At 43.4% G+C, this 27363-nt stretch overlaps 1 protein-coding gene across 7 annotated transcripts in view; it reads left to right on the forward strand.

Moving 5' to 3' along the window:
* Positions 1-27363, forward strand: part of PTPRU (protein tyrosine phosphatase receptor type U) — a 369964-nt gene that overhangs the window by 297024 nt on the left and 45577 nt on the right. For 4 of the 7 annotated variants that reach the window (XM_083750621.1, XM_083750620.1, XM_083750618.1 and 1 more), the window contains 7 exons: positions 3522-3712; positions 8961-9033; positions 13228-13304; positions 17881-17917; positions 19352-19449; positions 19570-19686; positions 26486-26640. In XM_083750621.1, coding sequence (XP_083606747.1) covers positions 3522-3712; positions 8961-9033; positions 13228-13304; positions 17881-17917; positions 19352-19449; positions 19570-19686; positions 26486-26640 — 748 coding nt within the window. Of the gene's footprint in view, positions 1-3521; positions 3713-8960; positions 9034-13227; positions 13305-17880; positions 17918-19351; positions 19687-26485; positions 26641-27363 lie in introns of all 7 variants that reach the window. The other 3 variants (XM_083750615.1, XM_083750616.1, XM_083750617.1) reach the window with 1 other exon arrangement.

A 27363-nucleotide genomic window follows, 5' to 3' on the forward strand; every position in this document is an offset into this window, starting at 1 on the left:
AGAGAAGATGGGAGAGGTACTCCAGCACTCTCTAGTGGCCAGAGCTTCTCCACCTCTATTATATGTGTCCACTCAGAAGCAAGTCTCATTTAGTTCAGTGGGGCTCCTTCCCAGGTAAATGTTGTATAGGATTTCAACCCAAAAACACCCTGTCCAGCCTTGCTCCCCCTCAAAATGGAGCTTGTAGCGTTTTAATCAGCAGTGAACAACTACTCCTAACTAGGTTTGTTTAAAGCCCATGATTTATTTATTTGTTTGCCTGGGAAAGCATGTGCAAGCTAAGATACATGCATAACGCTGTGTTCCTACCCCAGGGAAGCTCTGAATGGCTCATTTCCCAGAGATCGGGAAAGGCTAATTTTCCCGGGGAATAAGACATTTGCCACGGCTTCTGTTGTTGCGGTAATGGTTTCTGCATGCTATCTGAGCCCCCTTGTGCACATCACTCTCATACAATTTCCTTTACATGCTTGCCCGATACATCTCTGTGGGCTTTTAATTACCAAATGCACATGTTGCCTTCTGGAAACCGCAAGCAAAAGGGCAAGGAGGGAGGCTATGTGGTGACATTTGCCCAGAAGATGAATAGATGCTGGAGCTGTAGGATTGAGCCCAAAAGGATTATTATGATGAAATGTTGTTAGGGCAACTACTTCAAGAACTCTGCCATGCAGGGGAGTTGCGACTTGAGCAAAGCTCACCATACAGGATAATGCTGAGAGAGAGAGAGAGAGAGAGAGAGAGAGAGAGAGAGAGAGGGGAAGGCAGGCACTAAGTGAGATGAAGAGAACTTCAGGATACAGGAGGTGTGCAAGTATCAAGAGAATTTAGCAACATAAAGATGCATTCCCAGAATTACTTAGTGCACATTAGCTGTCTTGAACATTGCTTAACTACCCTGCCCAACTTTAAATGAGAGTGAATTTCCAGGGGAGATGAAGGAAACAAAGATTCTAAGCAGTGATGCCACTGAAGATTAAAAATATCAGGCTCCAAATATGGATTTATGATTTTGGGGAGATTCTGAATACAAAAGTACACAACACATACCATATTTTATGACGACATCGCCTGCCTCTCTCAGAATGGCCTATGGCTCATGTTCAAATAAAGCCTAATGACCAAAGATTTGTATCCACCAGGAGCTATGCATTTAGTACTGTGGGCCCAATTATACGGAACGTTCTTCCAGTTGAGGACAGACAACTGGAAGCTCCCTACTGAGGTTCTGGTGTCTACTAAATGCCCCTTTTTATTATTCCCACCAACATTTTGATTGAAGTCTGATTTCAGAGTTTTAACAGATTTTTATTTGTATTGTATATTTTGTAAACTGCATAAAGACAATGGTTGTTAAGTAGTATGTAGATAGTTTAAATAAATAAAATAATCACATATACTTCAAGAAGAGGGCATGCACAATGTAAGTGTAAAGACGCCCAGCCTTACTATGTTTGGGTTGGGAAGCCCTGCCTTGTTTACAACAGTGCCTTATCTTGCTACTGAGCTATACTTGCATACTGGAAAGCACCTACACATGTGCAATAACCGCACATTTAGACCTCTCAACAAATATCCCCCTTTTTCAGTGTTTTCCAATTCTACTCATAATTCCTGTGTTGTTTCTGAATACTGCTGAAGGCAGTTTGCCCTTCTCTAATTCTAATTTGGGTTAATGAATGTGAATACAGAACCAGGAAGGGTCTTTGTGTGGCCTAGGGAAAGCTTTATCCCTAGGGAGGTCCCTTTGCTGTATAATTGGTTTAAAAGCCCTGGTCTACCTTGTCGAGAGAGATGTTGAGTTAATTCCACTCAAGATGAGTGGACTTCATTGACGTCAGTAGCATCATATTACTGCCATTACCAGAGAGATCAGTACTTGATCCCAGAGAAGAAATTGCATTTGTGAACATCTCCATTAATTTTCTATTTTTCAAAAAAACAACCCACTTTTTAAAAATGATATTTTACCAACACAAACATTTGTACAAGTCATTTTGAACCGATCACTGGAGAAAAGAGACAAAATGGCAGAAGCATATTCAGGGTTGTCTCTTTTTTTTAACGATTTCATTTGATTTTACAAATTCATTCATACACAAAATCGCAAATTATAAAAATTACACAAGATTCTTCCGAATCTCTAGACTTCCCTCCTCCCCTCCACAGGTTCTTTAATTAACCTTTTCAACTACATACTATAAATCCTCCTAATTTTCCAGTCCTCCATTGTATCCAAATTCTCTGTAACATTACAAGAGTTATTTAAGACCTGCCAAAGAGTTCAAGTGTTTATAATGGTCTGTCAAATATAGTATAAATTTCTCTCATAATTTGTTGAAGTTTTGATCCTCCTGATTTCTGATTTTCCCAGAACCATGCTCACAAGCAACCAGGTCTTCCTTCCTCTTTCCAGTAGAAGCTGGCTGTGCAGAGTTCTGATTAGCTGTCTCTTGTGACAATCATGAATCTGTTTCAATCCCAACTCCATGTTTGGCTGTGCAGAGTGCTGATTGGCTGGGCCTTGTAGAAAATCATAAAGCACAACTCCTCCTGTCCTTCCCTTAACAGCATTGTTTCAAGTTAAAAGAAAATAAGCTGATATGTGAGTGTGGAATTCACCAAGTAGGGATGGGGAACAAATTCAATTCAGTTCGTATTGAAAGGTGAACCTACCACATTCACATTATCTGAAACAATATGTGAACTTGGCTGTCCTTCAAAAGTTGAACTTTTCTGAATTTTGCAGACCCAGAAAAGAACCTTAGGGCCATAGCAGGTCATCTGAATGTGGTGCAATTGAGCAAGTACAGTCAGATTTTCAGGACCTTGGACAGCCCCACATTAAGCAACTTGCTCCAAGTTCTGCAGTCCCCAATGAAACCTTTGTATTCTCAGTCTGTGCTATCACTCTCAAGCGTTACCTTTGTTTTTGTTTTCCCTGGAGATTAAGTAGCTTAAATTATTATCTAGCACTCCAACTCATTCCCCCAATTTACTTCCTAGCTCGTTGTTTGCATCAGTGATGCAGCAGTGAGGAGCAAGGAGTTCCAGTGGGGAAGATTGTTGCTTGTTTGGGAACCTCAGTCTATGGGGATACCTGTTCAGGGGAACATGGAAAGGCTCTGGCTTATAACCAGTGTGGGGACCAGCTCTTCTGTGATCTTTGCTACTGGCTTTTAAGATAAGGCTGTGCCCTTGTCTAAGGTGGAGTCTGAGCTACTGCCCAGGGTAGGTGGCTGGGGTGTCATAGCAGTCTGTGGTAAAAGATATGAATGCAACAGGAGTGTTATACTCCTTAGGTCAGCTGTGGAACTGGCAGCCCTCCAAACATTGCTGAATGATCCCTTGCCCTATCATCCCTTGCCATTGGCCTTGCTGGCTAGAGCTGATGGGAGTTGTCCTTCAGCACTGACTGTACCCAGACCTGCATAGCTTTATAGAGGGACTTGTGTTGGTTCCTGTTGTTCTCTGGATTCCCTTTCCCACCTCTCTGTCACACCTTGTCTTATCATTCCCAGGTGACCAGCGCAGCAGTGTTGTCAATGAGTCCAGCAGCTTGTTAGGGGGTTCCCCTCGACGGCAGTGTGGGCGCAAAGGCTCCCCCTATCACACCGGGCAGCTCCATCCTGCTGTCCGAGTGGCTGATCTTCTCCAGCACATCAACCAGATGAAGACTGCAGAAGGCTATGGCTTCAAACAAGAGTATGAGGTGAGAATTTGGCCCCAGGCTCTACCAAATTCATAATCCCTGATATGCGAAGCCCACTGAACTGAAAAATGAGAACGTGAGAGAAACATCCCTGTTTTGAACCCTTATACTCCAGAATTCTGCACATGGGTAGAATAACCCCCTCCTCTCTGATCCAGATATTTGTCGACAGTTCACAGAGGGCAGTGAGGAGGTTGGGGACTAGCACACTGGTCCCCACTCTCCCTTATGCCGTGCTAATAATGTGGGGGGTGATGGACAGGGAGATTAGAACACCCAAACTGAGCTCTAGATTTCTGGAATTCCTGTGTTGCTATGGCACGGTAACCAAGATGCTGGCTTAGCCTGGAGAATTCAAGGGGAGTTTCTGTCTCCCGGCTCTTTTCTTCTTCTTCTTCTTTTCTGAAAGGACACTGTGTCCCTAAACCACAACATCACCTCTTATGCCATATGAAAATGGAACATGTGCAGCCCCTCTGCTTTGCGACACTGTCAGAACAATATAGTTTATGTTTCCCGTGGGACATGCCTATTGAAGGTCCCTCCATTCTCTCTGCCAAAAAATATTACTGTCTCATGTTCAATTGTTTCGGATGTCTGAGACACTCGCTCCTCTCCAATATTATGAATTTGACAAACCTGAGCTAGTCACAATAATTAGGGCACCTTGAAAAGCTGTTGTATATGTTCCAAACCAGTCATTTGAAAGGCACTTGGATATTAGGAACAAGCAAGGCAACATATCATTTTCTTCCACTTTCTCTTTTTTGCTCATAGCAGCGGGGCTGCAGTTATTTCACGTGTGCACAAGAGGCTTGCACACACACACACACACACACACACACAGTAGCTCTGTGCAATAACAGGAAATAAAGAACCATGGGAAATAGAAGATTCCATAATCTGGGGGGCGGGGGGCGGAAGGGAATGAGTCATTTCTGCAGGGAAGGAGAATACAGATGTAGTGGAATGAATCCACTTTAAAAGTGCCCCCTTGGGGAATTCCTTTAATGAAAATAGACATTGATGAAAATATATTTCCACCCTACCAGTGATATATCTATATCTGTGTGTCTGTCTAACTATCTATCTCTCTCTATATATATGTATGTGTGTGTGTGTGTGTGTGTGTATATATATATATATATATATATATATATATATATATATTTGCTTTCGTAGATTTTCACGGGTACAGGAATGCAGGTTTTGGTGTCCTCGGGTGTCTTCCCGTGTAAAAGTTGGGGTGTCTAGGCGACGTTTCGACGAGGTCTCACTCGTCATCTTCAGGCTGGTGCTTTCGGCTTCTTGTTACTGGAACAGAGCGGGATCTCAATGTTTGAGTTCCTATAAATACTGTAGAGGGGGTGTGGTGTCTAGCCTCCAATGTTCTGGGCAGAGAGGAAGTTCCCAGGCTAGTGTGCCTTTTCTTCTTTTGTTCCTTAATTACTTGAGAGATACCTTGAGTGATTTCTTGAGTGATATCCTGAGTACCACTTAGGTGGGTCATTAGGTGTGGATTAGTTGCTAAAGTCTTTGTGTCTTGACCTCTTGAACTTTGTGAAGAGTTTTCCTGAGAAGATGGCTGTATTGCACTTAGTTGTGCTTACGAAGCTAATCCAAAAGGAAACACCCCCCAAAAACCAAGACACAGAAGAAAACAATGGCATGGCCCTCCTTCCTTATATCAAGGGCACTACAGATAAAATTAGCAAAATCCTCCATAAACACAATATCAAAACAGCCTTTTGCACCAACCAAAAAATAGCCAATATCCTCAGAAACCCCAAGGATAAAATCCAGTTGGAAAACCAAGGGATCTATGAAATACCCTGCAAAGTCTGCCCAGCCACGTACATTGGACAAACAAACAGACGAATAAATGCACGTATCGCAGAACACAAGAATGCCGTCAAAAAAGAAGAAAAAACTTCCTCTCTTTTCCAACACATGAAAGAAACAGGACACGAAATTAATTTTGCAGATTCCAAATTGCTCTTTAACACGGAACATCACCACAAGAGAATAATCATGGAAGCCATCGAGATAGAGAAACACCCTCACAACATGAACAAGCGTGACGACACATCCCGCTTGCCAGACATCTGGAAATTAGCCCTCCCCACAAAAACTGACACCAGATCCAGAGGCACACAGAACGCCAACACCAATCAACCACACCAGACCCAAACCCAGACCCTCTCCACAGATGAATTACTGACACCATCCAGTAGCCAATCCATGGTGGCACCTCCGGATGCTGCACCCCCCTGCAATCCCTACACAGATCTGGCTGACACAAGCCACAAAACCACAGCTCGCCCCTATACACGAAGCCAAGCCAAAGCACAACTAAGTGCAATACAGCCATCTTCTCAGGAAAACTCTTCACAAAGTTCAAGAGGTCAAGACACAAAGACTTTAGCAACTAATCCACACCTAATGACCCACCTAAGTGGTACTCAGGATATCACTCAAGAAATCACTCAAGGTATCTCTCAAGTAATTAAGGAACAAAAGAAGAAAAGGCACACTAGCCTGGGAACTTCCTCTCTGCCCAGAACATTGGAGGCTAGACACCACACCCCCTCTACAGTATTTATAGGAACTCAAACATTGAGATCCCGCTCTGTTCCAGTAACAAGAAGCCGAAAGCACCAGCCTGAAGATGACGAGTGAGACCTCGTCGAAACGTCGCCTAGACACCCCAACTTTTACACGGGAAGACACCCGAGGACACCAAAACCTGCATATATATATATATATATATCCCCTTCAAAATATTTATTCCAGGGTGGTTTACAATGTAATTTAAAGCAAAACAACAATAAACTATACACTAAGCCAATTAAAAGTAATAAACACACCACATAATCAGCGCAGTGCAGACATTAAACTCGCAATTAAGGCAGCAAAGTAAAAACTTCAGTTCAAGGGTTTGTAAATGTAGCATCCTCTCGACACAATGGCTGCTGCTGCTACCTGAGGGATGCAGTTTGGAAGCTAGCAGTTCTGGCCCTGAAATGTGCAGTCCATAGGGTCTTTGCTTTTGAAAATGTAGATCTTCCTCCCTAAATTGACTTTAGAGCAGAAAGCACACTAAAAATGTCTGCTACACAATTAAGGGTGAAATCCTATGCAAATTTAACTGGCAATAAGTCTGTGCACACATTGCACTTTTCCTGCATGCATACACACACAAACCCAAATCCTGGGAACTGTAGTTTGTTAAGGGGGCTGGGAACTGCAGCTCTGTGAAGGGTAAACTCTCAGGAGTCTTTTGGGTGGGATGTGCTTTAAATATATAGTGTGTCTGGAGTCCCATTTAACTCAATAGTACTTGCTCCTGAAAATACAAGGAAAAGATTGTACTGGAAAAACAGAACAAAACCTAACAGTGAAATCCTACAGACTTGTACGCAAAAGTAAGTCATTTCCATGGAGCTTACTTCCTAGTAAGTAGACATAGGACTGGAACCTTAGTCAATTAATCATATGTGTTTTAGTTGATTGATTAATTAAATCCCCATTTTTCTGTCATTGATTAACCACCTATTTTTGCTGTTTTCGTGCCAACTTATAATCCAAAAGGATGCATACCCACCCAACACATATCAGCGGGAAACCACAAGGGGAAAGGGATACATCTTTGTTTTAAAGATGATCTTCCTATGCATTATCAGGCATTATCAAGAGGCATTCTCCTTTCTAGGCATGAGAAAATGCCTATAAGAATGTAAGGATCAGACCCAAAGACCTATCTAGTCCAGCTTTATGCTTCCACAATGGCCAATCTGATGCCTCTTCTAAGATGGTACTTGCCATTTGTAGCACCTGTATTAAAAAACAACAACATCTCAAATCCTTGGTGAGTTAGGCTCTAGCAGATTGAGCAGACAAGACCAAAAGTGGGCCCAATGGTCAAGAGGGCGGTTTCTGAGGATGTGGCTCACCCTTGATTCTGAGATCTGTGGGTGACTCCCCTGTAGCTTCTCCTGTTCTACCACCATCCTGGAGCATGCAGCTACAGAACCAGTTACGGGCCCTTTAAGGATTGCACACAGCTTTCCCAAATGGGCAGAGACACTGCAAGGAGAAGGCCTTGCCAGCCTCCTCAAGAAGAGCCCTGCTGAATCGGGCCAAAGGCCCATCTATCCATTGTCATGTTCTCACAGTGGCTAGTCATAGAATCATAGCATTGTAGAGTTGGAAGGGGTCCTGGTGGTCATCTAGTCCAACCCCCTTCAATGCAGGAATATGCACTTGTCCCATATGGGGATCGGACCTGCAACGTTGGCATTATCAACGTTGGCATTATCAGTGCCACACTCTAACCAACTGAAATCAGATGCCCTTCTAGAGGCATTCCCCCCCTGCTGAGGGCCACATTTCTTCAAAGGTAATCTTTTGAGGTCCATATTCCAACAGTGGGTGGGGCCAAAGCCAAGAGTGGACTGGACCACTTCTTTCTCTGCCTCTCTCCACCCCTTTAATTCTCTCTACCTCCCTACCCCAACATGCAGGTAACTGGAGTTGGGATAGAGATCCCTCTTGCCATTTATGCAGAAATTAATTTTAGGGCCACATGCATTGCAGGGGGTTGGACTAGATGACCCTTAGGTCTTCTCCCAACTCTTATAATTCTGTGAAATTAGACTGAGTGATGCCACACATTACTCACCTCTGCTTCAGATGCTGTACAGTGGTACCTCAGGTTACATACGCTTCAGGTTACAGACTCCACTAACCCAGAAATAGTCCTGCAGGTTAAGAACTTTGCATCAGGATGAGAACAGAAATCGTGGTGCGGCGGCAGCAGGAGGCCCCATTAGCTAAAGTGGTGCTTGAGGTTAAGAACAGTTTCAGGTTAAGTACGAACATCCGGAACGAATTAAGTACTTAACCCGAGGTACCACTGTACTTGACTGCTCTGTGGTTGGCCACAATATGGATTCAGCTTTCTTGACCCTCTGTGTGTATGTTTGTTTGTTTTTATAAAAAAATGTAGGTCATCTGATATTTTAATGCAGATCATCTTAATATTCCTGAAAGATATGTGCCCCTCCTTCTGCCCTGGTCATTCATTGGGGAAGCCCCTGGGAGCACCTCACCTAGGCAGTGGGTCTTGATGCTGTATGGTAGAGCCCACCCCTAGGGGAACATCCGGTATCTGTGCTGTCAAAGGAAATTATGTGTGCTTGTTCCCCAAGTATTCTTTATGCAGATAATAGACTTCTGTTCTTCCTAGAGTTTCTTTGAAGGCTGGGATGCTTCAAAGAAGAAAGACAAGACCAAAGGGAGACAGGATCACATGCCAACCTGTGAGTGTCAGAGACAAAAGTTCTTTTAAAAAAAAATCCACAAAGAAGGGAAAAATCAATCTCTTTCATTTCGGATGTTTGAACGCCCCAAAACTCTCCAGCGTCTGGAAAGTATGCATTTGGGTTGTGGTTTGCAGGCATCTGAGGACTGTCAAATGCACAGCAGAGGTTGCATTTTGCTCCAATCTGGGTTCAGTTTTGCAAATGCAACCACTTCATTATAGCCTGCAGACTTCAGATCTTTGCACCTCGGGGGGATTCCATTTAGTTTGAGACGTGTCATTCCTTTGCCTGGAATTAAATATGTCATGCAAGTTGCTAGCGAAGTCTTTGTGGGCTGGAAAGTCGGTTGCAGCCAGATAAAATTCTGCCTGGCAGGAGGAGAGGGCTGGAAGCGTGACGTGACCTCAAAACTCTGAAGGGAATGAGTGCAGGTGCTTGGGTAGCATTTATTTATTAAGAGCAGTGTTGCATAGCGGTTAGAGTGGCAAACTAGGACCCATGAGTCTAGGATTCAGGTTCACATTCAGCCAGGAACCTTTGGCTAGTTAGTCTCTCTCAGTGCAACCTAACCTTAGACAGGGTTGTTGTGCAGGGGGAAGTAACCCTAGAGATGAAGTTTCAGTTAGTATGGAATAATTTGGTAGTGTGGGCCACCCATTTGATTCTGTACCAAATACAGGCTGTGAGGAACAAAGGAAGCTGGTTCATACTAAGCCATTGGTCCATGTAGCCAGGGGGTTCCAACGTGTATGTGCTGTCATGTTAAAAGATCTATTTCTTACAAAGGCAGAGCAGGGATTTTGTGGCACTGGTGACACTTGCCAGTTCTGTAGATCAAAACAGTCAACTAGGCATATAGGTGATCTCACAGGTAAACTGGTGCCAGGGTTTATATTCTAACAGTTACACCTGGTATGCTCTGCAGTGTGATGAAGGGTCAGCATTGGCAAAATATTCCTGGTGTAGTGTTCAGGATTTGCTGAAACTGCCCATTGTAGTTTGCTGCCATCACTGAGTGAGTCAGCTGGGCCCATCAATGGAGAAGAGGCTACATCAAAGTGCTCCCCCCCCCGTAAACCTCAAACCTGAGTGTGTTAGCATTCCACTGCAACATTTCAAGGACTTGTCAACTGTTCAAGAAGTCCGACACATGGTTGCATGGTGTGTCTGTCTGTCTGTCGGAGAATGTAGAGTTTGGTGGTCGGGAGAGTTTTGGAAAGAGCTGAATGAGTAACCGGGGACATCCCCCTCCATAGAACAGAGGGGGAAGCTGCAATTCACTTGGAATCTGTGCTGTAAAATAGCTCCGCTAAAGACTGGTTTGCCTCTGCAAGACCATCCTAGCCAACTATTTTTACCGCTTCTAATTATAGCCTCCCGTTCTCTGCGTTTTGCAAATCGAAATTTCATGTGAACATGATGACAAAAACGAGAGCTAATTGTTCAAAACAGCTTAGTGGGAGCCAAACTCAGATTATACCCCATTCCCCAACCAAACGTCACAATCAGGTGGCAGGCAGGCCCAACCCACCTATGAAGCAAGGTGAGGTGACTGCCTCAGGCGGCAGAATCCACAGGGGCAGCAGACCTGATGTAGATCTTTATTATCCCGTGGTTCCTAATGCAGATCTTCACTGGCCCCTTCTTCCTTGGCAGAGAGGGAGGGCGCCATTTTGTGGTCTTCCTCAGGTGCCCAAATGTCTTGGGCTGGACCTGATCACTGGGAAGGTTCTGCATAAGAAGCTCTGGGAAGTAAGCTGCCCATTGACTGCACTCTGCACTGAGGCAGTTCCATCTTTCTGCCCTGCATGGAGCAAAGCTCTCTGTGTCATCCTAATGTTGCCCTTTCCTCAACTCTGTTACTATCATGGTGCCAGTTGGTATTCAGCAGATGTCTTCTTTGGGTGTTCTGGGTCACTGGTCTTCAGCTGATGGGTCAGGACCCAAAACTACATCATGGCCTGATCTAAGGTGGGTCACAACAGCAGCACTACCATCATACAAGTAGAAGGTAAAAGTTAATAAGTGGGTCCCCAGAATGCATATGTGGGTTAAAGGTGAGTCTCAGGTCTGAGACTAGGTAACATCTGATCCACCATATCTCAGGTAACCATGATCTTACAGTCAAATGCATTAATTCTGCAGAGTTTGTTAATGTAGAGACGAGATATTTACTCAGGATCAGTGTAGCTGGCTGGAGGTGTAAGAACTGAGGCTGTCAGTTGATCAGTGAATTGATTAACAAATGAATGCATGAATTCAATCAGAATAAACGCTGATATGAATATAGAACAGCCATTTTGAAGGGGGAAATGCAGTCTTCATTTTTAAAAATCATTTTTATTTGATTTTACAAATATAAGGCATTCTTCGTTTTTAGACAAAGTATTCATGCATCTTGAGTAGATACATTTCCTCTATTCCCAATGTTCAGACTGTGAGCGCTGCTGTTTGTAGCATCAAAATGGCACCTCCCACCCCTAAGGTATCACCAGGCTTGGGAAAACACTTAAGGTTTGCAGAAGTCTGGAAATCTGGTGGTGAAACCAAGGAGGGGCCTCAAAAGCAGCACAGAGTTCTAATGGGTTCAGTGTGTAAGGAATGCTTGAGGAAGAGGATGAAAAAGTATAGTGAAGAGGGCTGGCAATAGAATAGCATGGCTAGATTTCTGAACAGGAGCACCATGCATTGCAACCTCCAGCAGAAGTTGGTGGCAGGGCCGTCTTACCCATAGGCGCTAGGGGTGCGGGGCACCTGGGCGCCGGGCTCTCAGGGGTGGCAGGCTGAGAGTTCAGGACCCGAGAGTTGAGTCTGGGGAAGAGCCCGCCCACTGATTGGAGTGCCACGATGGGCTCTTCTGCTGCGGTCATGAGTTCACGGGTGACCAAGCCAGCAAGACACTGAGGCGGCCAGCCGGCTCCGCCCTCCTGCACGCATGGGACTGGGCAACCTGGGGTGGGGGGCGCCGGGTGGATCTTTGCACCCCGGTGCCACATATGCTTAAGACAGCCCTAGTTGGTGGCATGAGGTGGGTGGGGTGGCATTGCTCACCTGGCTTCCCAACACAGACCATCCATTCGAGTTGCTGAGAGGGAGAAGAGCAAGGGGGCAAGGAGCTTGGCATGGTGCAAGCTCAGCAGTGAAGCCAATCCAACACTCCTGCCACTGTGCCTACACTGCACTCCCTGCTGCCTCCTCTTCTCAGTAACTAGCAGCGACTCTGGGCGTTGGAAAGCAGGTGAGCATCACCACCTCACCTGCAGCACCCCACTGACTGCTACTGCAATATCTTGTTTTAGATCCCATTTTTTTATGTCAGAAGAAGCATTCCCTCCTCTGTGCGAGATAGGAGAAAGGAAATGCTGCTTCGAAAGGGCATCTGCTGCCCCAAAATTTGCAAGTACATCCCTTAAAATAATAATGCAGGTTTTTTGTGTGGTTTTTTAAAATAGAAAAACTGCTGCCTGATTAATTGGAGAAGCCTTTTTAAAAGCTCAGTAGATTTTTCATTGCTTGATCAATTGTTTAAGCATTGCAGCCCTGGTATGCCTGTTCTTTAAATCTACCTTAGAGCAAAGCCTTGATCTCGGCTACATTGTGGCAAACCTTGAGGAACCTCTCAGGTACCTATTGTGGCTTTTGCATGGAGACTGGAGAATTCAATTAGTAAAACTTTTGACATTGTTCTGTGTGGCTAGGGAGCCAAAAGGCCTTGGATTTGAAAAGAAAAGAATGTGAAGCTTGAGGATTCTGGCCAAACTCCACAGGCAGGCTGAGATGTGGAGGATCACAATAATGGCTACTGGTTAGAAAAGAAGGGCATCTTTTCTGGAGTTCTGTGCCTGACGACCAGAGCTCGATTAGCACCATGGCAAAGTGCAAATGTGGGTGACCATAGGAAGAATCATGTGATTGTTCAAGACTGCAGGAACTCAGATGTAATGTACATCATGCAGGAACTCTCTGTGCTGTACACCCAGGTTTCAGAGTCCTGGTAGAATGACACCAGGGCTTGTAGCCCATGTTTGAGTTGCACTGTTGGACTCTGATGTAGCCACTGTCCAGTAAGTGACTGGAAATTTAAAAGGAAAAGCACCTTGAACTTATGAAATGGGGAGTCAAGAGATTAAGGCCACCCAGTGGCTATTCTGCCTGTCCTGGACTGATAGTCCTATCTGATTTTGTTTCCAGATGATCGGCATCGAGTTAAGCTCCATCCACTTCTTGGGGACCCCAACTCAGACTATATCAACGCCAACTACATTGATGTAAGTGCATCAGCGCCCTTGACCTGTTTCCATTGCCTTACCAGCAACCTTCTCTTCAGCAAAATCTCAGAGTCTTGAGTTTTTTTGTCTCATAGAAACCTTCTTGGCTGTGTGATCTAGAATTCTCTTTGTCTTCCATGTTTTCCCTGTGTTTCTCTCACACATGCACCCTTAGGAGCTCCACACTTCATGCAGCCTGATGTTACATCTGCCCCTGCTGTCTTTAAGAATGCTCTTCGGTTCCTGAGGAAAATGCTACCTTTCCCTTTCCCTTTTGCTCCAGGAATGGAACATGATGGTACAGCAGTAGATCAGGATAGGGTTAGATATATGTGAAGGACCATATGTACTCTCCTTCAAGAATGGGGAGCCTGTATCTCTCCAGATGTTGTTGCACTACAGCTCCCATCAGCCTCAATGACTATGGGCAATGGTCAGGGATGATGGGAGTTGTATTCCCTCCCACCAACACATACCAAATAAGGACAAACATAAATTTCTCATCCTTTGATGATCCATGTTATGTCTAGAGATGGGCATGTTTCCTAAAATTTATTCAGGTTCTTCCAGGAAAAGAAAGGAGCAATTTTTCTGAGACAGTCCAAATATAGATGTCAGTGACCCAAGTGAACTGTAAGCTATAATAAACAGCACATGCTCCAATACCAGAATCGATTTTAGAAATTACCCCAATTAAACCGAAATTAAGTCAAACTAGAATGCAGCACCTAGGACTTGCTGATCGAAAGGTCGGCGGTTCGAATCCCTGCAGCGGGGTGCGCTCCCGCTGCTCGGTCCCAGCGCCTGCCAACCTAGCAGTTCGAAAGCACCTCCGGGTGCAAGTAGATAAATAGGGACCGCTTACCAGCGGGAAGGTAAACGGCGTTTCCGTGTGCGGCTCTGGCTCGCCAGAGCAGCGATGTCACGCTGGCCACGTGACCCGGAAGTGTCTCCGGACAGCGCTGGCCCCTGGCCTCTTGAGTGAGATGGGCGCACAACCCCAGAGTCTGTCAAGACTGGCCCATATGGGCAGGGGTACCTTTACCTTTACCTAGAATGCAGCACAGACCAAATTCATGGAACAATAAAGGAACAGAACAAGAGAAACCCATTTGTCCCCCCAACTGTGAATAAATGGTGTAAAAATGTACATTGAAATAAATGCAAGATTGTGTGTGATGAGTCAATAACTGTAAAATTATAAAGTGAAGATACACACAATATGTGAAATATAATGCTGTCTGTCCACTGATAGAAGGAGCCCATCAACAGAATGAGGGAGGGGGTAATTTTTAATGATTTCACCCTACTCCCTTCTAAATCTGCTCTGGAGGGTTTCCCAGCCCTCCAGTCAGGCTCCCGTGATGAGGAAGAATTGCCAACAATGGTCTCCCTCCTCTGTTCCACTGGCACACAACCTAGATACCCCACAATACAGAGCAACTATGAGCAACTAAAACTTTTATTTAGCATGTATTACAATGGTCTGCATGGTGGCAATATGAATTTCATCAAATGCTTTTTGGAGGCTCACACCTGAACTGTTACAAATACAGTCTATATCCATATTATGGCCATCCACTAACACGTGATTTCAATAACAGAATAGGGACAATATAATATTATAAGTGATCTCTAAATCCCTCCACAAGTGTAAAGCCTCTGAAACTATCTGTCCTAGAGCTGAAACTAATTTTCTTCCAAAGCATCTCAGAAATTTTCTTCTGCAAATTTTGACATCAAACATGCACTGAGTAGTTGAAGACTTGCCAGTAGTGTATGATACCTATAGCTGACATTGAGTCACATTTGGTTTCAGTATTGGATATTTGACTTGATATTTTACTTTGGTAGTTAATATATGATGGTATTTGATAGCTGACAAGCAATGACATCTACCACATTTGACAATTGATGGCTTATGTAATTTTTGGACACCTGCCTAAATCAAAAGATGCCAGAATGTTGAAAACACTCAAATCTCAAATGCCACATTCAAAATTGAAATTTGAATTTCAGATTCAAAATTTGGCAAACCAACCAACGGGGAATTTCTGTCAAATTTCTAATATTTGTGAATCTTTATTTCATCTCTAGACTGTTCATGGCTGTCTAGATTGTTTAAGTGAGGCAAAAGAAACCAGATCCAATCCCAGTGTCCTTTGCTGCTCCTCCTTCTCTGCTCATCTATGTTGCTGTCTAATGTACTCCCTCTACTAAACAGTCTGGTCTTCCTCAGATTGTGTCTCACTAATCTGTCTGTCTCTGATCTCTTTTTCTCTTGAACCTGTATCCGATTGGGCTTGCTAAGATTCGAATAAACCGAGAAGTAAGTATATGTCGAGTCCCTCTCCTCTATTCCATCTTTCTTCCATTTAGGAGTCCCTTAAATATTTATCTAGGGGTGGAGAATGTGGTTAGGGGCACACAAGGTGGTTCCCTCTACTGTGTGGAACCTTTGCCTCTCCCCCAGATGTTGCCTAACAACAACTCCCATCATCCCTGGCCATTGACTACACTTGCTGGGACTGATGGGAGTTGTCATTCAGCAACATCTACAGGACCAAAGCTTCTCTGCCCCTACTTTAACTCACACCATCTTCAAATATCTGAAGGACTGTCACATGTATTATAATGAGTTGCATGGTGGCACAGATGATGTGGACTTAATCAATGCTTGCTGAGGGCTCATGCTTGAACTGTGAGCATCCAGAGACTATTAGCAGGGAGGGAGCTTTTCCAAGCTGGAGAATATCCCCTTCTGGTTAGATGATTGAACATGGGTGTATATTAGGTCCTTTGCAGAACTGATGACTTCACATATAAAATGCAAAATGAGAGCGTAGGTGGCCACACAGGGAGCCTCATGTTTAGCTTTCAAGCCAAACTGCTGTGTTATTGGTTACTGGCGCTGTTACATCTTTCTCTGCTCTTTGGGCCACTGCTTCCCCATTAGGAGTTACTAATGCGTGCAGTAAGTGGCTTGGATGAATGAAGGTGTTCACAATCATTACTTAGGACCACATGACTTCTGCGAACAGCAAGGCTGCAAACAGGGCTCTTGTGCTGCTCTCAGTTCCTTGCTGCTTGTGAACATTAATCAAGGCTGCCTTCGTGTACTGGGAAGCACTTGTAGACTGCTGTTTCCCTCAAGGTGACCCATGCTTAGGCTGAATCCCAGTCTCCTGTGTTTGGCCTTGTGTTCCCTGTATGATGGTGCCGGGGGTAGAGGGGAACACCAGTTATGTTCAGACAACTGGATTGAAGTGAGGGGTAGCTGGGTTCACACATGCAAGCTCCACATCAGAACCACCCTGTTTTGAGCTGGAAGGTCTGAATGAGGATCTAAGCATGTTCAGGCTAACATGCATATAATCCTCTCCGTGTGTTAGGGAATAGCTGTAGCTCAGGTAGAACGTCTGCTTTGCATGCCAAAGGTCCCAGGTTCCACACCTGGCATCTCCAGGTAGGGCTGGGAGAGAACCCTAGTTGACACCCTGGAGAACCTCTGCCAGTCGGTGTAGATGGTACTAAACTAGCTGGACCGGTGGTCTGGCTTAGAAGAAGGTGGCTTCCTGCGCATGCCTTACTTTGATCAGGAACTGTGCCTTATCAGGGTTCCAAGTGGCAAGGAGAGCTATCAATGTGTTCAGCTGTATGTGTTTAGAATCCCTCCTTCAGACCTTCCAGACGCCTATGGGAAGCCTGCAAACAGGACACAAACACAACAGCACACTTTCCCAGCCACTGACACCCAGAGGCAGATTGACTCCTACACTGGAGATAGAACATAGCTATCATGGCTTAAAATCATTGATAGATTTACCCTTCACAAACTTGTATAATCCTCTGTTAAAGCCATCCAAGTTGGTGACCATCACTACCTGTTATGGTACTGAGTTCTTGAGTTTAACTGTACACTGTGGGAAGAAGTGCTTTCTTTTGTCTGTCCTGAATCCTCTCCAAACACTCCACTTTCTTCGATAGTCCTGGGTTCCAGTATTACATGAGAGGGAGAAAATACCTCTCTCTGTCCACTTTCTCCACATCACCCCTAATACCAGGCCTTACTAGCCTTGTTTGTAAATTTACAGGCTGCAAATGGCATGACCTTTTCTTGAAGAAAAAATGCATCCTTGTTGCCTTAGCAACAGCATCTCACTGCCCATTTGGAGTGAGGACAGTGAGAGATCTGTATTTGCCCTCAATGGCCTCATAGTACTTTAAATGTGTGGTTTGAACGTGGTCTTGGTCCAAAGCATGCAGGATCTGGGCAGGAAACTGGGATGTAGGCACTGTGGAAGGGCTTTAGTGGCTATTTTGTTTGAGTGACTTTGCTTTCAGAGGGACCCTGGCTGAGGATCCATTTGGACATCCTCTAACCAACTTTGGAAGTTTGTTGGGGCTTTGGTATGTGTGGTGTAAGGGATAGCAAAAGGGGATTGCTTAAGTCAGCTTTAAGAGCAGCAGATCTTGGGACCAATGTTGCTGGTGGCATTCCTTTACAATGCAGGAAATATTTCCACCATTCCCTCCCTACCATAGGAACATAACACACTGTCTTATTCCTTCACAGGGTTACCACAGATCCAACCACTTCATAGCCACTCAAGGTAAATCATTCTTATCATCTTCTTCCTCTTTCACATTCTGGTATTCTTGCCCTCCTTGTTCCTGCACCACTTCGGCTTGTTTTGGAGAATAATGATGGCGATGCTAATAATAATAATAATAATAATAATAATAATAATAATAATAATAATAATAATAATAGTGGTAGTAGTATTTGAGCATGTAAAGTTCTTCTCCAGGGAGAAAACTGCAGGGCAGAAGACCTAAGCCTGTCTCCCACACATGCACACGCACAATGTCCCAAGCTAAGTCAGAATCGCTCTTTTATCCATGATTGCTGTTAATAAAAAATAATCATCACAGGAGATCATTAAAAATGATGGCTCTCCCATGACTTCTTTTTATTTTTATTTTTTAAATAATTTTTATTAACAGACCAATCAAATCAAATCACATAAAATTCCAAATTACAGAGCCGAATTTTAAATTTTTTGTTGGGGGCACCCATATTTCAAGTTCCGAAAGGGATCCAATCATCTTGTTGCTGCTGCTTTAATGTCCACAAATCTGTCCAAATAATGTTCACAATTCTATCCAATCCTTTCTTGATATTTTCCACATCTCATCTTGTTATTTTCATGTCTTTTTCCTTTCTCTTTGTGACCTCTGATAGTCTCCACAAGCGGGTTGAAACAAATTGTAATCCTTTGTGGGTTTTCCCTATGACATCTTTTTTAATGGTCCTGAGCATGTGGGCAGCAGGGACCCAGAAAAAAGCAACAGTGCAAAACTGAGTGGGGGTTAACATATTCAATCCCTGGACTACCCTTGGTTTAATTATTGTGATGATTAATTAAAATGATACCCTGTCTTTCTTCCCAAAGGAGCCCAGGTGCTGTCTATATGTGCCCCCCAATCCCTCCATCATTGGTGGACTCGTGGGGATTAGCAGATCCTCCTTCATCTTGAAGGTGATGGAGTGTGTGGATTCAGTCAGCCCAACACATTAATTTATGCCAATTCAAGATGTTCATTTTACTAAACAATTTAGACCCCAAATATCTGAAAGGGGACACTCTTGGTAGTCCTCAAAAGTTTGGGTTGGAGGTGTCTTGGGAGAGGGCTTCCTCTGTGGCATTCCACGGTGGGATTCCCACCCCTCAAAGAGGCACTTGGCACCACCATTGTATCGTTCTCCACATTCATTGAAGAGACACCTCTTTACTTGACTTTTTACAGATGAGACTTATTTTTAAGTTCCACTACTCCCTGGTGCAGTTTTTCATGTACAGTACATTGTTCCAACTGCTTTTTAATACTGTATTATTGTACTGCTGTAACTCACCTCTGAGATTTTTGTGGTAGAGGGTGGCCAGGAAATACCTGAAACAAATCAATAGCCACCTTATTTCTGCACATGGTGTCCTTTAGCAGTCTCAGTGGTTGCTTAGTTCTCTTCCATCTCAATGCTCCAGGCCCCAAACAGGAGATGATCTATGATTTCTGGCGGATGGTGTGGCAGGAGCACTGTTCTAGCATAGTGATGATAACCAAGCTGGTTGAAGTGGGAAGGGTAAGAGACTCCTTCTGTTCTCCTCTCCCGACCCTGTGGGTTCCAGAGGGGTGTGCTTTATTGGCCCTGACCCCTCATCCCACTCTTAGACACACAGATGATTTTATTTTGCTATTGCAGGTCAAGTGCTCCAAATACTGGCCAGATGACTCAGAGATGTATGGCGACATCAAAATTACCCAGGTGAAGTCGGAGACATTGGCGGAATATGTCGTGAGGACGTTCACTCTGGAGAGGGTAAGCTCTTCAAGCTTCAAAGCTCAGCACAGTCCTCTCTGTGGAAGCATTGCTCTTAACCCAAAAGCTGGTACATTGGCCATGATCTTCCAGCAGCACTGGGTGGCAGAGATAGGTTTCACTGAGGCTTCCTTGCAGGCAAAAAGGTCTGCAGGCCAGGAAGACTGCAGGAGGGCTCCTATAGCAACCACTGAGCATTGAGAAGACCTTGCTCTTCTGCCCACCCATACTGGTTCCTGGAGTAATGTGCAATGCTTATGTGCAAAGCCTATGGTTAGGGTGAGGAACCTGTGGCCCTTCAGATGCTGTGGACTCCAACTGCTAAACCCCCACCTTCAGCCTTGCCAATAGTCATGAATGATGGGAGTTGTAGCTGCATGACATCTGTGTCTAAAGCAGTCTCCTGCAACCTGTTGCCATCCATGTGTTTGGTACTAGAACTTCCATCAGCCTCAGCCAGCATTGCTAATGATCGGTGCTGATGGTGTCCCAATACCATTCAGGGCTGTAGGTCCCACAATTTCTGGCATACCATATTCTTTTGATGGATAGTTTAGGGCTGAGCAAAAACAGACCTTCTGAAATGCTTCATCCTATTTGCAGACCATAAAATTGGAATGACCCGTTCACTGAATATTTTGGGATGGGAAGGGATTTTCTAACATTCGGGAGGGGGTTGTTTTAAAAAAATCACAACCCATTTTCTTCTTATTTTGGCTATGAATACTGAAATATGAGACACTGATAGTTTGTGCTGGTTGATGAAGGGAGCAGTGGGTTAAAAGAAGAGGGAGCAAAATCACTGCTTCCTACAAACTGTTAAACTATCTGTCTATCTATCTATCTATCTATCTATCTATCTATCTATCTATCATCTATCTATCTATCATCTATCTATCTATCTATCTATCTATCTATCTATCTATCTACCATCTATCATCTATCTATATCTATCTATCTATCTATCTATCTATCTATCTATCTATCTATCTATCTATCATCTATCTATCATCTTCACAGTTGAGCTTGAAATTCCTCTACTCACAGGCGGCAAAATGGGTGGAGCAATTTGAGTGGAGATGAGAAAAAGAAATTTCCTTCCTTCCTTCCTTCCTTCCTTCCTTCCTTCCTTCCTTCCTTCCTTCCTTCCTTCCTTCCTTCCTTCTGTTGGCTTACCTCTAAGATTTCTACATAGTTAAAAAGCACCATGTTTAGGCTATAAATCCACAAAAGCAAATGGTATTCCCCCCAAAAGCAGGGGCGCCAACTATAGGGGTGGAAGCGGCTTCAGCCCCCTCAATATTTGCCATCCCCTGCTGCTGCTGGGTGAGCGCTCGTGCACTGGGTGAGACACTTCATGTGAAGACCAGCCCCCTCAATGTGGGAAGCAAGTTGATGTCCCAAAGATAGAGCTTTCCTGATGTATTAGTTCAGATCCTAAGATTATTGAGCATTGTTGTCCTCACTGATTTGACACACAATATCAATTTCTCTAGCAATCAGTTATAGGCACACTTGTGTACACAACCCCCCTTTTCTTTTCTTTTTTAAAAAAATGCTATTTCGGAGTAGCAGGGAAAGGCATTAGGTACACATCGTTCCCCATCATTACACATTCTTACGAAGTGCTGACCTTCTTCCCAGGTCATAGATCAAAGTGCTGATCAGCTTCCTGTGCCCCAGCCTTCCAGAGATTGTTGGTCTACATCTCCCATCACCCCTGATCATTGGCCATGCTGGCTGAGACTGATGGGACTTATAGTTCAAAACATCTGGATGCACCAGTTTGGGAAATGCTGACATAAAGAATCCAGTTTTTTTAAATGGCTCAACAGACCAGGTTTAACATGCAAGAACTTGTTCATCACCAAATGGCTTTTTCTCTCTGCCTCTCCCTTTTGCAATCTTCCATTACTCTTTGGCACAATGTTGCTATATTTGGGACACTTGTTTGCAGCTGCAGCTCTGTGATTTTCACTCCCCAAAAATGAGAATCGGGGATGTGCATCATATCCTTAGACACTGAGGGTAGAAAGAACCTAGAAGGAAGAGTAGTTTGTTTATTGACTTTGTAACCTGCCCCTCCTTCTGATGGAGCCTGGCACAGCACACCACAAAAGAGGACCATTTAAAAGAAAAGAAAAACACCTTTAAGACATTTCAAAACCATTTTTTAAAAAATGTACAGTGTTTAGAAACCATCACATACCCTCACAGTTATTAATGTATTAGTTTCTTATGAGCCATCAAATGCCTAGGTAAACAGGAATATTTCAACATTTCTTCTGAAAGTCAATAATGAGGGAGGCAGATGCACCTCGCCAGGAAGGGAATTCCGCAAACAGGGAACCACCACCAAGAAGGCACTGTCACAGGTCAACATCAAGTTGGCTTAAAGACTCCATGAAAGTCCACTTTCATATTGTGGTGTGTGTGTGATGTGAACAAACACAAATAGGTGGTTTCCTTTGACGAAGAAGATGGAAACATGGTGACATTATCTGGAAATGTTTTCTTTGAGGAAGGAAATTGTAACCTGGACCTGGAGATGCTGCTACTTGATGCATCTTCCTTTATAGACTCTGTGTTGTGTACAATTTTGACTTTAGAATGCAAGGTGTTAAAATCTGGAACTGGATTTCAGGGGAATGGGAGCCAAGTTACTGGAATGTTTCAGGGTGGTCTTACCTTTTAAATTATTTCTTTCTGTTTTGTTTTTAACTGTTTTCTGCTGCCACCATCATGGCAGCCAGCTGCCTCTTCTGGCAGTGAAAAGAGTGTCTTGTAGGTAGGTAGGTAGGTAGGTTAGTTAGTTTGTTTTTTGAGATCTAAAGCCACAGAGCCACAAAGAACCTTAGGGAGTTCGTGATTCACTTCATCTTGTTATGCTGTGATCCAAATTCAGGATTTTCTTATTCATAAGAATATTTATAAGGTGGCAACTAATAAAAAAGTACCAAGGTAGTGCACAATGAAGTCAGGAAAACATATTAGAGCTATAAAATCATAACATTATAAAACCACAAAGAACAGAACAAATGGCCAACACTGAATCAAATAATTATTTAAAAACACTTGGCAAAACAAGTACCTTCCCGGAAGGTGGGAACAGTCCTGAAATTGCCTTGTAATTCAGAGTACGCACAGAACCAGTGCACACACCTAGCCATTTCCTAGCCTGGGAGACTTTTGTCTGTTTTCAGTCTTCTCTTTTGGATCCCAAACCCTCTGCTCACCTTGGCATCCCCCTCTGGCCAACCACTCTTGGTGCTCAGAATTCCTCCATCTGAAATTTCCTTGTTTATACGCACTCTTTAGGTACTCCATTGAAGGACGTTCTCTCAGTAAATAGTGCCACAGAACAGCCCTTTATTTACGTGGTCATTCTTAATGGTTTAATTTCAGGCTAAGCGCTATGTAATTGCATAGGGAATGGATAATTATTTCTGTCTTCTAGACAGGAACTGAAAGCTTCATGGCAATTATTGAGCAGTTCTACTGTATCTCGAGACACCCGCAACTGTAATTCACCCCCCCTCGCCCTGTAATCTAGAGGAACGTTAAATCACAACCTTGTTACAAGTAAAGTACCCAAGCTCCGTCGGGATCTGGTTGCCTTGTAATCGTTCCAAGGCATTCGCCGCAGCTCCAGTTTCAGGGAGAGGGACCACTTAATCAGTGGCCTGGGATTTCTCCACCAAAAAAGAGGACGGAACCTCCGAGCCAGTGTATGAAATAGTGATACCAGCTCAGCCAAGCTTAACAAAGATGCAATATCACACTATGATGAGTGATTTAGGATGAAAGGAGATGTAGCCTCAAAAGGAGAGAGAACAGCATGACCTCCAGTCATGGGGTAATCCGGTGAATATGGGATAGATTAATCTGTCAATGTTGGTTTCTCTACGTTTCTCATTTTCTCAAAGCATAAGTTCAGTTCGCAATGTTTGCACATCAGACTGCTGTTATTATTATTATTATAATATATTATTATTATAACACTGGTCTTGAAAGACCCACACTGGCTCCCAGTACATTTCCGAGCACAATTCAAAGTGTTGGTGCTGACCTTTAAGGCCCTAAATGGGCTCGGTCCAGTATACCTGAAGGAGTGTCTCCACCCCCATCATTCTACCCAGACACTGAGGTCCAGCGCCGAGAGCCTTCTGGTGGTTCCCTCACTGTGAGAAGCCAAGTTACAGGGAACCAGGCAGAGGGCCTTCTCAGTAGTTGCACCCACCCTGTGGAACACCCTCCCACCAGATGTCAAAGAGAAAAATAACTACCAAACTTTTAGAAGACATCTGAAGGCAGCCCTGTTTAGGGAAGCTTTTAATGTTTAATAGGTTTGTGTATTTTAGTGTTTCATTGGAAGCTGTATGTAATAATAATAATAATAATAATAATAATTTGCTTGTTAAAACGATCTCACTTCATCAGTCTTTTAGCGCTCGTTGTTCCTACTTTTGCATTCCGTTTTCCCCAGTCTACACATTTCTGGAAAGTGATTCCTCCCTAGTATTTCCACTGATATAGGTATTTTTGTATGCGGTGTACACGTGCAACATTTCTTGGGCTGGAGAACTGCATCACAAAAATTCAGAGAAGTATCCATTTTGAAGGATAGACACATTTCAGTCTGCTTGTTTGTGGGGGAGGAAAGTGTGACTTAAGGGGGGTTTGCATGAAAATTTTGAACTGAATCAAAGCTTCCTGGTTCTGCTGGGAGGGCAGCAACATGGGAAATACACAAACCTTTTCTGAGATGAATCTGCCAAAGTGAAGTCGTGGCACCTGGGTGGGAATTTTGATCAGGCAGCAATCCTGCCGTTAGAGCTGCTTCATGTTAGAAACCACTGTGTTTATGCTCTTATCTCATGCTGCCTGTAATCATGAGCAAAATCTAGCACCTGTAATTGCTTTCCACTTGTCATCATGCCACACCGAAATCTAGAGAATTCCCAGCAGCTTCTCCTACATCAATACTTAGATGTTCTGGGTACGTAGTAAGAGTTCTGGTAAATACAAGAGGTCCCCATCGGTGTTGGCATTCTGCCGGCTGTTGAAGATGCACCTGCTTAGACAAGTATTCCCCTGAACTTGAACTTTCCTGATTTGATTGTTTAAATTGCTCTTCAAATTGGTTTAACTGTTATGCTTTTTAACAGGATTGTTTTGTTGTGATTTTTTAAATTACGGATGTTCTTAACATGTTGATGGAATTGTTTTGTTTTAGTTATGTATGAATCACATCATTGATTATTAACTTGTAAGCAGCCTAGAAACCACTCAGGTGTGTAAGCAGTATATTAATGAATGAATTAATATTAGGTGAGCATCCAAGGTCAACTTAATTTTGAGTGTGATAGCTGCTTGTTGCAGTGGTTAACATCTTTCATGGTGAACTTTATTATTTCCTCCAATTTTGAGAAAATGCAAATTCCAAGCTGCTGGATCCTGTTCAATAACCTTCTGTTTAATTACAAAAAAAAAAATCCCTCTATAATTGAGGAACCCTCTTTCCTTATGTGTTCATAAACTGTAATGAAGTCATGCTTCTGCAGCAAACCATATATAAATGGTGTGTCATGTTTGAAATTTGTTTTAAAGGGTTAGATTTTAATATTTATTTTACCTACTTATTTATTTCATTTATATGGAAGAGCTCAAGACAGTTTACATGGGTGGTCCCTCCTCATTTTGTCCTCACAACAATCTTGTGAGGTAGGTTAGGTTGAGAGAGAATGATTTTCGCTGGTCACCCAGTGAAATTCATGGCTGAGTGGGGATTTGAACTCTAGTTCTAGTCCACCACTCTAGTCATTATACCACACTGCCACTCAGAGCAGCTAATAATGATAATAATAAACCTTGGCAAAAAATAATAATCAATCAATCAATCAAACAAACAAACAAACAAACAAACAAACAAACACCATGGTAAATAAGCAAAGCAAGAACAAACAACTCAAGGAACAATGCAGTTCAACGAAAACCCATAATAATGTTAAAAATAATGATTCCTAATGGTTAATTAGAGGTGGAATTGGGTGACCTGCCCTCAAAAGATGTGCTCACCCCATATTGCTGTTGTGATTTTATGTGATATTGGCTGGTCTTATTGATCAGGATATTTTTATTGCGGCCCACTTTGAGATTTATTTTTAAATGAAGAGCAGGCTATAAATTTCTAAGGAATAATGTAATGCATTGATAGTACTTTTAAACACAAGGCCAGGCAGTTGGGGACTGCTGGGAATGCAGCAAAAGAATTGGGATGATGAGAATTTTGGAAGCACCTTTGATGTTAACCTCCACCTTCCTGGGGAAACATCCAGTGCCCGATTTACATATAAGCTAAACAAGCTATAGCTTAGGGCCCCACTCTCTTGGGGCCCCCCAAAAAAATCAAAGGAAAAAAACTGTGGATGTACATTTCCAAAATATAAGATAAAAATAAAATAAAACAAAACCTATATACAGCAACAGTGTTTGTGTTGTGTAGGCTCCTATGATGTAAGTAATGGGCCCCGCCTGCTGGCTTGCTCCCTAAAATATCACTGGTTTGCTCATTTCTATATATAGGGTGCCTACATTCTGCATGGACTGGTTGCATAAATTACCATATATTCAACACAAAAAACAGCGACAATTTGTTGTTGACAAAGGACAGCTGGACATATAAAGGGCCCCATGACCTTCGGTAGCTTAGGGCCTCATCAAACCTAAATCCGGCCCTGGAAACATCTGTAGGGCTAACCCTACTTTCTCTCTCCCTGTCCTCACCTCCTCCTTACAGAGGGGCTACTCAGCGAGGCATGAAGTAAAGCAGTTCCACTTCACATCATGGCCAGAACATGGGGTGCCTTATCATGCAACCGGGCTCCTGGCATTCATCCGCAGAGTGAAGGCCTCCACGCCTCCCGATGCAGGACCCATCGTTATTCATTGCAGGTAAGTTCAAGACTAGGGATGCAAGAAGGCATCATTCTCCATATCACACGCAAGACTGTTTCTCTTCCTCTGGTGGTTCATCTTCTGCCCTAAACCACATTGTTCATATTGATGTCCACTGTGGCAAATTTGCATGCCTTATGTCATTTTACATACTTAATCGCATAAATTGCATGAAATATACAGTGGTACCTCGGGTTACAGATGCTTTAGGTTATAGACTCTGTTAACCCAGAAATAGTACCTCGGGTTAAGAACTTTGTTTCAGGATGAGAACATAAATTGCGCAGTAGCGGCGCTGCGGCAGTGTGAGGCCCCATTAGCTAAAGTGGTGCTTCAGGTTAAGAACAGTTTCAGGTTAAGAACAGACCTCCAGAACCAATTAAGTTCTTAACCAAAGGTACCACAGTATTGCCATTATGTTAATCCACCCAATTCATTTCAATTTAAAGGAAACACAATGGGATGGGAAGCCATAATCAATTCTGTATTGTTTGTGGACTGAAAGCAATAACAGCAAGTACTGATGGTATTCACTGGATTGATTTTTGCTCTGGACATGGAAGGAATAAGCATTTTCCTCATCCGTTGCTGTTTTTTGTTGGAATTCCCCAACGTCCCTGATCAAGACAATTAGGAGCAACCATTAGTTTTTGCCTAACGCACATAGAGCCTTTTGTAATATAACTTGTAAAAATATACATTATGTTCAATAATGAGAGC

The sequence above is a fragment of the Podarcis gaigeae genome (assembly GCF_964106915.1).
Source record: "Podarcis gaigeae genome assembly, chromosome: 8".
In the NCBI taxonomy this organism is placed as follows: Eukaryota; Metazoa; Chordata; class Lepidosauria; order Squamata; family Lacertidae; genus Podarcis; species Podarcis gaigeae.